General features: G+C 35.2%; 3 protein-coding genes across 4 annotated transcripts; 1 reads left to right on the top strand and 2 right to left on the bottom strand.

Annotated features, from left to right (window-relative positions):
• Positions 1–242: 242 nt before the first annotated feature.
• Positions 243–3,853, bottom strand: LOC149730739 (3-hydroxyisobutyryl-CoA hydrolase, mitochondrial-like). 2 transcript variants are annotated; one of them, XM_089884062.1, is made up of 8 exons: positions 3,641–3,853; positions 3,166–3,565; positions 2,678–2,801; positions 2,230–2,406; positions 1,821–2,029; positions 1,433–1,555; positions 1,090–1,235; positions 243–743 (listed from the first exon to the last, which is right to left on the bottom strand). In XM_089884062.1, exons 2-8 carry the CDS (start codon positions 3,415–3,417, stop codon positions 572–574), a joined length of 1,203 nt encoding a protein of 400 aa, XP_089740188.1. In that variant the 5' UTR covers positions 3,418–3,565; positions 3,641–3,853; the 3' UTR covers positions 243–571. The 2 variants fall into 2 exon arrangements, with proteins under 2 accessions (XP_089740188.1, XP_089740187.1); XM_089884061.1 differs by having other exon boundaries at positions 3,697–3,852.
• A 1,474-nt stretch (positions 3,854–5,327) lies between these two features.
• Positions 5,328–12,418, top strand: LOC149730740 (mitochondrial adenyl nucleotide antiporter SLC25A24-like). The gene is made up of 13 exons (XM_089884005.1): positions 5,328–5,453; positions 5,784–6,184; positions 6,687–6,933; positions 7,506–7,632; positions 7,969–8,056; positions 8,204–8,315; positions 9,628–9,786; positions 10,164–10,274; positions 10,601–10,753; positions 10,969–11,136; positions 11,293–11,443; positions 11,552–11,670; positions 11,921–12,418. Exons 2-13 carry the CDS (start codon positions 5,817–5,819, stop codon positions 11,990–11,992), a joined length of 1,875 nt encoding a protein of 624 aa, XP_089740131.1. The 5' UTR covers positions 5,328–5,453; positions 5,784–5,816; the 3' UTR covers positions 11,993–12,418.
• Positions 12,322–13,922, bottom strand: LOC149730741 (pfs47 receptor-like). The gene is made up of 3 exons (XM_089884086.1): positions 13,703–13,922; positions 13,311–13,548; positions 12,322–13,185 (listed from the first exon to the last, which is right to left on the bottom strand). The coding sequence occupies exons 1-3, from the start codon at positions 13,909–13,911 to the stop codon at positions 12,877–12,879; spliced, it is 756 nt and encodes a 251-aa protein (XP_089740212.1). The 5' UTR covers positions 13,912–13,922; the 3' UTR covers positions 12,322–12,876.
• Positions 13,923–14,424: the final 502 nt, after the last annotated feature.

Below are 14,424 nucleotides of genomic sequence, written 5' to 3' on the forward strand. Positions count from 1 at the left end.
CACAACTGTTGTTTTGCTGTTGATTTCGCGCTCTTCGTTCATACAGTATGATCTTCGCTATTGTTTTCAAAGGGATAAATAACAATTATATTTTAGTTTACTATATACCTTATTCCAACGTCGGACTATTTATTCGCAAGCTACTGTGGTGTGATAACACTGCATTGTACAAGCGCATGCATTTCATCCGAGCGGTCGTTTGCTTGGTGGATGAAACTCGGACGTTAAAACTTCGCACCGAATGGGTAACGCAAAACGAAATTATATTTTATGCGACTTTAACACCTGCGAAATGAACCACCTTGAATTACAGAGAATATCCTGAAGAAAAAAACGAATGCAATTTGTATTGGATCAGGTTATAAAGGTGTTAGTCTGCCTTTTTAAGTTGTTTAAATTACTTTTGGAAAGCTTGCTTTGAAGATATTGAATCAGAAGCTGAAGAATTGAACTTAGCCGTTCTTCACGTTTGTTGATCCGTTTTTAAAATTGCAAAACTCGTTGAAAAGAGAACAAATTGAAACGAAAGTAAAAAGCAATTATGCAAATTGAACAACAGACAGGAAGACTTTTACAGTTGCAACTCTTCACCATCAGAGGGCAGTATGAAGTGCTTGTCTACAATACCCTCCGTTACACCAGACAAAGTAGCTGGGTTCCACTTCGGTGATTTATCTTTGTCAATAAGAACGGAACGAACCCCCTCATAAAAGTCAGGATGTCTCAAACATTGGCTGCCCATCCTGTTAAAGTTATAATGGTAGCTTTGGTTATTATGAAATGATGGTTATGGAACTCATTGGTTGACACCATGACCCACTGTTTAGCACGCATACCCCTGGTACAGGATTTACAGGGTTCAAGGTTTGACGTTGCTACCATTGTGGGTGGACGTGTCATTAGGCAAGACACTTAACAAAGATTGCCTAAGCCCTTAACCCAGTAGTCCTTTATGTGTTGTTAATCAGCCGACAGCCATACATTAAAAAAGGAAAGATAAAAAAAACTAAATCAAAACACTGCCATCCTGTCCCACAGACTGTAATAAATACTAATCTAGTAATCCATACACACCATTAAACCACTGACCTGTATTCCATTTCCAAACACTCACTCAGATCAAGACTTTCCCCAAGACTTAGTTGTCTGTGGGTGATCTTTAACGAAGTAGGCGACATTTTTTCCATCACACTGAGTTGTTCAAGTGCCCACTCACTTCCATCATTCCTTAAATTCTTTATCAGAAATATTTCAAATTACATACATTTATTTATAAAGGGTTAAATTAAGAAATAATTTTATTAATTTTATTAACATGGAAAATTGGAAAGAAACCGGCAATAATTAAAAAAATCCCCTCAAAAAGTTTAATAATTTTACAAAAAAAATTTTTTTTCGCTTAGAGGTAAACACTATCAAGATTAAACTTTACCTCAAAAATTTCTTCCACAGAATCGGCACAAAACATCCTCTTTATGTCTTCTTCTTTATCACGAAGGATGAGATAATCTCGTTCCCTCCCAGTTTGACATTCTTCATGATATTTACGAAGTAACTGCATTAACATAAGAAAGCTATTACTTTGTTTTCCTTTGTCTTAATGCAATGTTACTTTTATCCTGTCTATAACATACAGTGCGTAAACACTTTTTAAATTAAAAGCTGTAAAAACACACAAACATGGTTTCCCTTAACTTTTCTCCTTAAAAAAGGTCTGGATTTTACAGTTTCGTAATGTAACAGCTTAGCACACAATACAACATGCGAAATATCACCAAAAATATACAACATCATAACATGCGATACGAAAAAAGACTAACGTCTGTTATATCCTGTGTGGATGGATTCTCCATTGCAACAAGATCTTGTTCAAGTTGAGGTAGGACGGTACTATGAACCATACGTGTAGCTACACCTGCTTTGTAAACATCTCTGCCTTTCAGTCGGAAGCCCGTCAAAGCAAGATACATTCCAAGATGTTTGCTTAGTCGTGGCAGGAAGTAGGAACCTCCAACATCAGGGAAAAGACCTGGGATGAAGTAATGCATATGAGTATGATTGTATTGAATATATAAAGTCAGAATGGTTAGTAAACTGTAGTAAAAAAATGATAAAGCAATATAACTTTTATATTTATATATTATTTCGTTGCTGGCAGGCAAAAAGTAAAATAGTCTTTGTTACTCATCTGGTATATAAATTGACAAGTTAAAAAAAACATTAATTTACCTATTGCAGTTTCAGGCATTGCAAACAAAGTACGTTCGGTGCAAATCCTGTTTTCACCATGAACCGACAATCCTACACCACCCCCCATTGTTATTCCATCAATAAATGCAATGTAAGGAACAAGGCACGTCGCTATTCTGTAATTCAACTGATATTCAGAACGAAAAAACTCTTGACCTGCATAAGAGAAAACACAACAAAAGTGGTAATTTAAAGACAGTCAGTATGATGCATCATGCATTGAAATAAAATACAACACATTGAACACAATATATATATATATATAAAATGCTAAAAACAACTCAAACTGCAATCGGATATTTTTTTTTTAAATCCAGAAAAACTTAAACACAAACATTTAAAACAAGATATCACTTTATCAAATATAAATAAAGTATATTTTACTTTTATTGTATTTAAAAGTGAATATAAATAAGTAATCACAAACCTGCTTCATAGTTTCCCTTTTTTCCCTCCTCGGTTATTGATAGAATATCACCACCAGCACAGAAAGCTTTACCACCTGCACCTTTCATTATAATCATTGTAGTAGCTGGGTCTTCTTCCCATTCCTTTCATTGGAAGAATTAAACATAAGAAATAAAATAAAACAATTCTGTCAATAAACCATAGGTGACAAACTCAGTCAAACCAATAGTTTTCAAATCTATTGAATATTGTATACAATGTTAAATGCAACATACTTTGGCTTTGTTTGTTTTTATGGGCATTTAGCAGTGGGGCAAAGCTGTTTTGGGTAAAAAAAAACTATGATATCACCTTAAGTTTTAAAGGTTTGGATAACATTTATTAACCCATGCATCCCTTATAATACGCCTATATGCACTAAGACTTAATCAAATGAAAAAGACACCTTTTTTAAGCGTTCATATATATTATATCGAAGAGTATATATGTGTAGATGAAAAAACCTACCTTAATTTTTGGAAATATTTTTTTTATCATAGACAGATTTAAAGCATTTAATGCTGATGGCCTGTTCAGAGTTATAATTCCAGCTCCACCAATACGTTCAAACAAAACATCGTCTCCTGCAAAAGAGGCTGAAGAGAAACACCTTGCTAGTCGCATTTTGCTGATCGATGAGACAGGAGATGAAACCTGAGCTCCTTGGATATGTTTAGATAAGACCAGAACTCTTCGAATACTTTTTGCACAATTCATCATCAAGATTTTTATGGGAAATTTTCAACTTTTAGTCTGCTGTTGTTGACGTCTTGCTCTTTGTAATTCTTTCAATTCTATTTTACGCTGGTTGTCGATAAAATATTTCACTGCCACAAATCCAATTACTGCTGTAGGGATTGCAATTACCCTGGAAATAAATAAATATATGCATTTTACAAGATGTAAACGTGAGTTTAACCCTACACACATTTAACCAACTTACCAGGACCAAAACGTTTTCTTAAAGGGATCAGTTTGCGTTTGTTTGAGCGTTCTCACCTGACGTTTACTAATGCACTGTAACTGTTCATGAAAGGTGCGGAGAAGTACACCCATTTGCCCCGCAAGAACGTTAAATGTAGATATCCAGTACAAGAAGCACAGCTAGTTATCTGCTACTCTGCTAAAGCACACCTGTATTTAAAAAACATACAAATAAATTGCTTCATTTACGACGAATAAGAAATGCGCAAATTTGACGTGGCAACGTAATCTGTGTTTATTAAGTAAAATATACACAATAATATCATAACATTGTACAGCGATACCTCTTCACTACAGTCGAACACAGCATTACTAAAGCTCGCTGTAAAAATCTTTTGGTCTTGGTACTTTTCCATCGTAGGAAAAAGGCATACTCCAATTACTGTCCCCAATAAAAATCATGGAATGCCAATTGTCACTTTTAAAATACATCGTGTATTAATTAAGCAATTTTAGAACACATGCATTTTTCTACTTTATTATATACATACTTTTTGCTGCGCGAAAGCGATTTTTTTAACACTTTCTGAAACTTAACGCTATGCAATTTGCAAACACGTGCGCGTCGTTCGGATAACTACAACACAGGGTTATCTATGCTGCAACATCGACGGATGCATGGACACGGAGCCGCTACAAATCTGCTACGATAGATGCAACGACCAATATACCATTATGGCTATATGCAACCAGAGCCATAGAAATACCGAGTAGTCCAACTGCCGTCTATGTGTGTCCAAAATAGAGCAAAAGTGGTGACTTTGACAATGGGTTTAAACGAACTTGTTAAGTTTTGTTTGTGTTTTCCTATTGTAGGAAGGTGTAAAACAGCTTCTATTTACCTTACCAAACATTTTTTAGAAAAAATGTATAAATTTAGCCGCATTAAATGACTAAAATGTCGCAAATCAACCGCTTCTAATTCTAATTTTTGACTTTTTTTGACACAGAAAACAAATAACACATGTTTTTTACATTTTTCAACCTTTAAATTTGTTTTTAGGCGCAAGTTTTTCTGTAATTTACCGAAAAACATACATTTTCCCTATACCTACTGTGTTATTTTGGACCCAAATTGCCGTTCAATTTGTGTTTTACGTAACAATGGGTTGGACTACTCGGTATTTCTATGGCTCTGTATGCAACCAGAGTCGTATAAACACCGGTATTTCTATGGCTCTGTATGCAACTTCCTGTGTAAACCTGCTTCAACATTTTGCAATGATGTGTACATTCGTTATGGTCAGGTGTGCACGAGAAAGTTTTCAAGATAAAATAATGAACTTTTGCTACTCCTGCATTTGGAGCTGAGGATGAATGTATGAATGTAACTTGTTTACACTCGCGTTCTGGCTCCGCGGTAGAGCCTTGAACCCGTAGCTTGTTGTGGCACGCGCCAAGCTAGTAATGGTTTAGGTGTAAAGCTATAAAGATGTACTCAATGGTGATGACGCTTTGTTATGTATGACCCACCGCTTTAGCCGTATGCCCACGTCGTTTAAGAGCCATAAAAAAACCTGCATCGAAATACCTCGTTCCCCACTTGTTCCTGTGATTCATAGAAATCTAAAAACATTAATGGAAGTTGCGTAAATGGGAAATTTTATTACGTCATTCCCCAAGCTAGTTGCGTATCCGGTGACGTTTATTTTACGTTATTGTATGTACGGATGCGTGTTTGTGGGTTCATTCATGAGCTAACATAGTCAAAACCCAGCACACAGGTATGTCACCAACGCTGTTCTGGTCATAGAAATACTAGGCAAGGAAAGGTATATTCAAAGTTACGTCTCGTTTGTCTCATACTATATATATATATTAAAGGTGTTATAGCGACCACGCTTTCAACAAATTAAACGTAATAATGTTTTAACGTTAAGTATGTTTAAACAACTGTTGTTTTGTCGCAATATGTTATATTTTCGTTGGTTTCTATATCTAAATCTTTGCTACAATAATCGCAGAGAAAAATAAAAGTTATTGTTATATTTTAAAAATTACTGATATATTAGATGTGCTGACTGCTGTGATTAGGAATTACATTAAATATCTTAGATTCTTTAGTTGGTTAAGTAATTTAGGAAAAGTTACTTTCTATACAGTAACACAAGCCAACTACAAGTCTTTGCATTGGAATGACGATTAAAGATTTTGGTTCATCAGAAACATTACCAACAAGTTCTAACAAAGAAAATTTAACAAAACAATTCCCACCGTTCACCTTGACACAGTTAGTGGGCAAACGCAACTCAAGTTTGGGTTCGAGTGGCTTTCTACCACCAGGGTACACGACTAAAGGAAGTGCATGGCATTGTAACTTTAGTGGCAACCACACAGAAAGAAGTGTATTGACATCGAATCCAGCATTGAAAAACTTACAACACTGCAACGAAGCACCAGCTACGTGGGTCCAAGGATCTCAACTTAAACCAAGCGGTTATAGATCACCGTACTTCCCAAAGTGGGACAGAGTGAACCCAGTGAAAAGAAGAAGGCCAAGAAAGTATGATTGCCCTTATATAATTTTTTTGTATGGTAGGCCTATTATATGTTATATACTGTTGATGCCTAAATGACTTATATAAGAGGATGATGCTTATTTGTTTCATTTTGACATTAATACTCTCAATGGATATTTAACATAACAATGAAAACCCAGAGTAAGGTTTATTTCAATTGTTCCTTCCATTGTGTGTTATCTATGATAACAATGGTGTAGGTTGGATTGCTGTAAACTTATATTCCTGTAGTACATTCAAATTAGAAGTTTGTGATTTATTTGTTAGATTACTCGGTTTCAAACTTTGTAAAATCTTGGTTGTGTATTACTGTAAGTATAGATTTATTTTATAATGGTATTTTAAAAATAAGTTGCTATTATAATTGGAAAATCTAAGGTTTGCTGGCTGCATTCTCAGAGTACACTGCATACCCTGTTGCATGTGTCATATACATCAACACTACTTTATACTGCATGGTGTTTAACATTCAACAATTTTTAACAGGGACAGCTCTTCAGCCACCCTTGATCTGGTTTTAAGCAGTTTAAACCTGAACGAGCTAAGTCTACCAGAGGTTCACTTAGCCATGGGTAACGACGGATCACCTCAGTCCATCTGCCCCCAAAAAGAGGCTTATTATCGAGAAATATTTGATCGATTAGATGTAGATAATGATGGAAGAGTGGATGTACATGAGCTGAAAGAAGCTTACATGAAGATGGGTTTGTTGCAAGTCCCTGGACAGGCAGAGGTGGGATATTATCATATTACTATGATGTTGGGTAGAATATTTAGAATAGGAATGCACATGAATAATTTCAGTTTGCATACATTTTTTGAACTGCCAAAATTTTCTGCACACAGTTTCATCTTTCGTGAGTAGACTCAGGCGCGAATAATGTCAAAAATTCTGCCAAAGATTAAAAATTCGTTGCATACTTGGTACGAACATAGACAACCATTTTTTATCCCTGATTTAGAATTGATTACACACAATGGAATAAACTTTTGTTAACTACTATATATATAATGTAGCAACCCAAGTTTAAACTATTCAATATATATATATATATAGCCTACATACTGATTATTTGGTCGATTTATTCTTAATACCAAGCTTTCTTGATAGAAACTCACATAACGCAAAGTATTGATTAGGAAATATTTTAAAGTTAACTTAATAATTCCTGAAATTGATGACAATATGTCACAGTATTTTTTAAGAGCATACACAGATTTTAAACTTGCTTCATCACTAGTAACAATAAGCCCAAATCATCGCAGCATAAAGTTATAAATCATCTTATTTTACATTTTGCACAGAAATTTGTATCAGCAAGTGATTCAAACAAAGATGGTGAACTCGACGTGGCTGAGTTTGTTCGTTATCTACACGAACATGAGATGAAACTTAAACTAATGTTTAAACGATTAGACAGGGATAAAGATGGTAAGACACTCACATAATTACACCTTAAATTGCTCCTGTTTTGCAGTGGCACATTTCTTTTTTATGTTAGAAGTTATATTTATGTCTCATAGTTCATTACCCCTGTATAAATTTTGTTAAACATATATACATATATTCATGTTTTTGATGTTTTAAATTCATTTCTGCTTTGCAGTGGCAGACGGGTTATCTTTTATTTTATGCCAATTGCCAGAGTTTGTTTTCCATGGTTTAGTATCTTTTACTTTGTATGAATTTAGCCATATAATAAGCTACAGCCATATAAGCTACTTACTTTGTTAATGTATTTTATCTTCATTGCAATCTGTTGTTCAGGTCGTTTAACTTCTGCTGAGATCGAAGAGGCGTTACGCTCTGTTGGGTTCGATGTTTCCAAAGATGAAGCAAAGGAAATCACCAGAAGGTAGAATGAAAATATAAACTACCTCTAAAAGTTAACAACTCCGTGTTGTACATGCACTAATACAGAAGTGGATTTTTTGTTGTTGTTTTTTTTTGTAAATTGAATTCTTGCTCCGTTCATACCACCACCTAACACTCCCTAATACAGGATAGATAAAGATGGAACTTCTTCCATTGATATAAATGAATGGGTTGAACATCATCTTTTACATCCATCTGCTGATCTCAAGGACATTGTATCATACTGGAAACATGCAACGGTAAATGACAAATCTGTAGTATAATATATAAAGCCTATCAATATCAATTTTGTGTGACATGCATGCAGTAGATCTGTTGTGCTGGGGTAATGGCCCAACTCAGTCTGAAACTCCAGGTACGAGATGTGTCTCTGAGGATCTCATTCATACGGAATAGAATGTGAATTCGACACAGTTTGGTTTTCATTTATTTAATATTAAAAGTGTGGGATTTAGAATTAGTTGTCCTACCCAAAGTGTGATGTTAATGATTGAAAGTTGTTGCTAGGTAGGGAGTTTTATTTGTTGAGTAAAAGTTTGATTTAACTTGGTTGTATTGAGATCTGATAATGTTAAATGATTGTCAGGAAATGACCAAAAGAAACTTAAATGTCACCGCCAAAGTTAGTATCACTAATGAGTAATGAGTGTAAGTATAGCTACCAAGTATCAAGTGAAAACGTGTTGTTACCAAGACACAGAAATATAAGCCTTCATTTAGCTGAGTGCTTTAAGTCTGCTGTAAGGATTAGTGCCAGAAAAATATAGGTGGTAGTGACTAGTGATGGTTGTAATGACAGCTGCACAGTTGTCTGTTTGATTCATGAAACATTTGATATTTGTATGAGGAGTTTATTAGTAACCAACAACTAAATAGAGATGAGTAATTTAGGCAAATGTATCATAGAAATATTATGCTGTATCGCCTGTATGTTTATCTGTGATAATAGATTTGTAATCGATAATCGTGTGTTTATTGATTATTATATGTGACCAAAGCAATTGTGTGTGTAATGAATTATGCATGCTGTCGTCTGTGTGTTTCAATTGACCTTGCACATTTGTAGAATAGGTTGGTTTAGTTGTGTTGGTAGCAATGTTAGTAGGTTGGTTATAATGTTGCTTAAATAGTAAGCTTGAAAAAGTGGTTTTCTAAATGAAATCCTACTTATCAGTGGTTTTGGTAGCTGAAAGAAATCCTACTAAGATATGGAGAAAAACAGAGGTTAGATTTGAAGGGTGATTAAAATGTGCTGGATTATAATTGATGTCTAATCTACTTTCTTACATGCACACATGTGTAATGGCAGAGATTTCAGACACTAACTATAACTAAGCAGTGATTTTTTTCAAAAAATTGTGTATATACATTGTCATGTTTGATGTCGTAGTCCTTAAAACAAATTAAACATCGTTACGTTCCAAGTTGTGTTATGAATTATACCTTCAACCATGAGTTATTTCTCTATTTAAAGGACTGTATGAAGGACTATAGCTTCAACCCATAAAATTAAGAAATCGTTTGTTTACCATTCCTTATATTTTTCATCAGTACATCGACATCGGGGAGAGTCTCATTGTTCCCGATGACTTCAGTGAGGCAGAAAAAGTATCGGGACAATGGTGGAGACAGTTGGTGGCTGGAGGAGCTGCAGGAGTTGTGTCTCGCACGTGCACGGCTCCTCTGGACCGTCTTAAAGTTTTGATGCAGGTTCGTAAAAACATTTTACAATTTTTTTGTAGAACTTTTTTAGTGAAGTGCAGGTTTTGTTACTTAATGGTTTTGTAAGCTGCGGTGTTCTAGTGTAAATAAACGACTGTGTTACTTTAAATGACCTCAATTTCTAAAATGACGTCAACTGCACGCACACATACCAAATACTCATAGTAAACAAACAGAAGCACTGAATGACTTATTATAATATCAACGTATTTGTCGTACTGACCTGTCATTTCAAGGTTGAAGTTACGTTTCTTAGAAATCTTTCAATTTCTTGTAAACTGCTTTTGAGTTATTTGTAATCCTTCTGTGCCCACCATAACAGTTCTTGAATAAAACCTTGACCTTAACTGTTGTTATTTCCACAGGTGCATGCTACCAAGTCCAACCAGCTAGGTATTTCTTCTGGTTTCAATTCCATGTTAAAAGAGGGTGGTGCTAAATCATTATGGAGAGGAAATGGTATCAATGTTATCAAGGTGAAAACTCTTTTATTACATCTGAAATAATGATGATAGTATTTTCTAACATTTCGTGAAAAGAAAAAAACGATCTTACCGCTACATTATCTTAACAGAAATATGAATTAAATTAACATAAAAAAGATAAAATTAGTAAATATAATACAATAAAATAAAACGTTTCAAACAACTAATTGCACATAATTGATTTGGTACACAAATGGTATTAAATAAAAAACAGACAGTCCTTTAAACTTTATTATATCCCATTACAATATTTGCTAGTTACAGATGTTACATACAATGTGTACACAGCACTCAATGTACAGTTTGTTTATTTTAAGATTGCTCCTGAAACTGCTGTCAAATTCTATGCTTACGAACGAATGAAAAAGCTCATTGGTGCTCAGTCAGGAGGGGAAATAGGGGCAGCGGAAAAGTTTCTAGCTGGTTCCATGGCTGGTGTTATATCGCAAACAAGTATTTATCCTATGGAGGTAATATATGAGTTCCCTGCATTATTTTATCAAAGTGTCCGAATTAATTTTGCAATTGATATGAGTCATATGACACTATGATTCTCAATATTAGGGTGTTACAATTATTTGAGATGCTTGTAACTGTCAGCTTAATAAATCACATTTAAGTACCACTATGACTGTACTAAAATAAACTGTAGTAAATTTTACAAAGGCAATAAACTCATTTGCAGGTCATTAAAACTCGACTGGCACTGCGAAAGACAGGACAATATAGCGGAATATTCGATTGCGCTTTTAAAGTTCTGCGCAACGAAGGACCAAAAGCATTCTTCAAAGGCTACATTCCAAACTGCCTTGGCATAATACCATATGCTGGGATTGATCTTTGTATATATGAGGTGAAAATTACTTGTTTTCCTGATATAAGTCTGTATGACTGTGTGAAACTTATATATATGTTTACTGTTGCTGAACTCAAACAGATGGCTTAAAGAGCTGTTTCTCTATACACTGTCGCAACCTACACAGTTGAGTCGAAAACTTTCTAATTTTAGACGTTAAAGAACTACTGGATAAAGACTTACGGAGCTGAAAAGGAAAAACCTTCAGTTCTTCTTCTCCTTGCATGCGGTACCACCTCCAGCACCTGTGGACAACTTGCCAGTTACCCTCTTGCTCTTGTTAGAACAAAAATGCAAGCACAAGGTAAAAAAACATTGAAAGTCGAAAATTTTGTAATAAAAAATTTTGTCTGAAAAAATGGTTGTACCTTGTACATTCTTCAATGATATTTACGTATTTTTTTATCTTTAGCCTCCCTTCCAAACCATGATAAAAACCAGAAGACAAGCATGGTTTCACTGTTCAGGTCAATAGTTCAGACTGACGGAGTATTTGGATTGTACCGAGGTCTGGCGCCAAACTTCATGAAGGTTTGTTAAACATTATGTATCGGATTTAAAGTAAACATTAGACTTTAACATCTGGAGAGGTTCATGCATTAGTGTAACAGGGTACCGCTGGCATAAATTCTTTTGCTTTATTACCTAACTCAAACAGAATAGAAAAGTGAACTAAATGTACCGACTGTAAAGTACTTTTTAAGTGATAAAAAAATGACAAAAAAGCAACAACTAAGTATAGTTACAAAACAAACTGCTGTAATTGTACCTTCTTTCCCAGGTTGCCCCTGCTGTTAGCATTAGCTATGTTGTGTATGAGAAAATGCGAATGCACTTGGGTGTCTACAGATGATAAAAACATCCATGGTGCTCATGTTTACTCATTATTTGTAACAGCTTGGTGCTTTTCTCGTTCAAGCACTGAAAAACAGGGCTACACATTGAAACTTCCCTTCATTTTACATCTGCTATTTAACATTCTAGCTCATTTCTTGCACCATAACACAATGTTTTCTTATTAATTTAGGTTCTATTCTTTCATATTCAATATAAACTAACTAACAATCATTAAAATATGCAGTTTTAATGAGATCATAATTTTCTCTTCCTACTAAATACTGTTTATTCTTCCGAACTATTCCTGTTACTCTGTCAATGTGATCTGTGGTACAAAATAATTGATTTTTTTTGTTGTTTTTTGAATGTTTTATTGCATTCCATATTTATTAGTGGTCTAGCACCTGACAAAAATATAAAATGTTGTTTTGTTTTGATACAAGAGTTTAATTCTTTATGAGACTGAAACAAATTACATAAGTGCAGTGGTTGGCAACACTTTAACAGTCTGTGAGAAATAGCTGCACCAATTTCGGGCATTAATCCAAAATTCATATTAAAGTTTGAAGTATTTTCAGGTTGGACAGAATTATTTTTGATGCAAAGCTAATAAAAATAAATTTAAATTTAAAAGCAACTCCAGTTAAATTTACACTTTATATATATGAATCTGCTTAAAGGCACGTAGCCTTTACTTACAACACAAGGTTTGCAACATCTACATAGAGAGAACACTGTTGTGTTTAAAAGAAAAATTACAGTTTTATGCTTGCAACTTTACACCAACCATACAAGCTTGTGTAACCAAGTTGTAGCAGCGTGTGTACAGAATAATAAGGCAAAATGATCTCCAAACAAAAAAATTAAAATCACTTCAGAAATTAATAGAAAAACATCTAATTAATAATCGCAATCATCTACGCCACGTTGTTTACAATATTCCTTTAATTTATCTGGCAGCGGGAGTCTGTCAATTGAATCTGACGCCATGCCTTCAATTTGGAAGTCGTCAAGTAAAGCACACACCTCCTCTAGTCTGGAGTTGATCACATTCTTACACAACATTGATAGGCTTGCTGGGCTTTCCTTCAGAGCAAGCACCTCATAGTCACGAAACAAATACTCCTTCCCTTTGTAGGGGATGTATAGACACCTGTGCGTTCTGTGCACTTTACCAGGAATCTGGACTTCAGTGTCACCACAAGAACCCTGTGCCAGAATACGCATCGTTACAGGCTGTGAACGGCATTTATACATAAAGTCTACCAAACTTAAAAATATTTTTTAGCTTGTCATTAGTTCATGCAACCTTAACCATATGAAGTCACACTCACCAGCACGGGATCCTTTAGTTTCTGGCCTCTCCATGTCCGACCATTCAATAGAGTCCCTCTTGTACGTCCTATGTACAATGGCTCAAGGTATGAGCAGTCAATGCCTCCTATCACAGAGTTGTCTGGTATATGGCCTTTTGAACAAGGCACCCAGTGAGTTATATGAGGGTCAATTGCAACTAAGACGTCAAATTCCTTTGTAGTGCGTACCCCTGTGCCATAAGACACCAGCAAAGTCCTGGTTTAAATAATAAACTGTGTATAAGATATATACAAGTATCAGTATGCACTACAGAAAAGCATGCAAATTCCTAAGAAAATACAGAAAGTAAAAAAGCACTATCTAATACCACTGTTTTATTGTCTATTATTTTTTGTCTATTATAACGTACTCATCTGGCTTGGCAATGAGTCCAGGAGTAAATTCGTTGTTGTTTTCCCGTAGCCTTGTTCGTCCAATATACAAAGGTTGGCCGAACTCTGTCGTTCCACCGACCACTGCCTCAGGTGGTATTACTCCGTTTTTACATCGCTTCCAATCAATACTTTTTAAAGGTACAATTGTTAATGCTTTTTTAGGTGCTGTACAGTTGTGAGTCATGGCCTAAACCTGCAAAACGAAGCTGCACTTTTAAACGATTCCAACATTGCGATTTTACAGCGACTTCGTACACACTATCTAGTTTCAACATTCTACACTGGCAAAGTAAACAGAAGTTACGTCCCACGAGCAAACACACACCGAAATCTATTGTCGAACAACAGATGCGCTTTTGGCTTCCCGCACACGCGTGAGGGCCACAACACTTTAAAGTGCGGGCAGTTCTCCTTCGAAATGTTATTGGTCGGTCTGCTTACACGCCCATTTTCTGCTGACGTTGCGATGTAAAAGGTTAACTACGTCAGTCGCCCAATTCCCTCGAGATAGCTATACCGAATCTGTTTGCAGGGATATGATTTAAACCCGCTGTAAAATAACATATTATTGTAACTGCAGACACGGCAAAATATACTTTATTACTGGCACGTCTAGTCTGTTGGCTTTTCTATGTTTTAAGTAGAGGTCAAATTCCATACCTTGTGGTTCTTCTTCGTAGAACAAACATTTCCGTGT

Source organism: Ciona robusta, chromosome 9 (assembly GCF_009617815.1).
Source record: "Ciona robusta chromosome 9, ASM961781v2".
Classification (NCBI taxonomy): domain Eukaryota; kingdom Metazoa; phylum Chordata; class Ascidiacea; order Phlebobranchia; family Cionidae; genus Ciona; species Ciona robusta.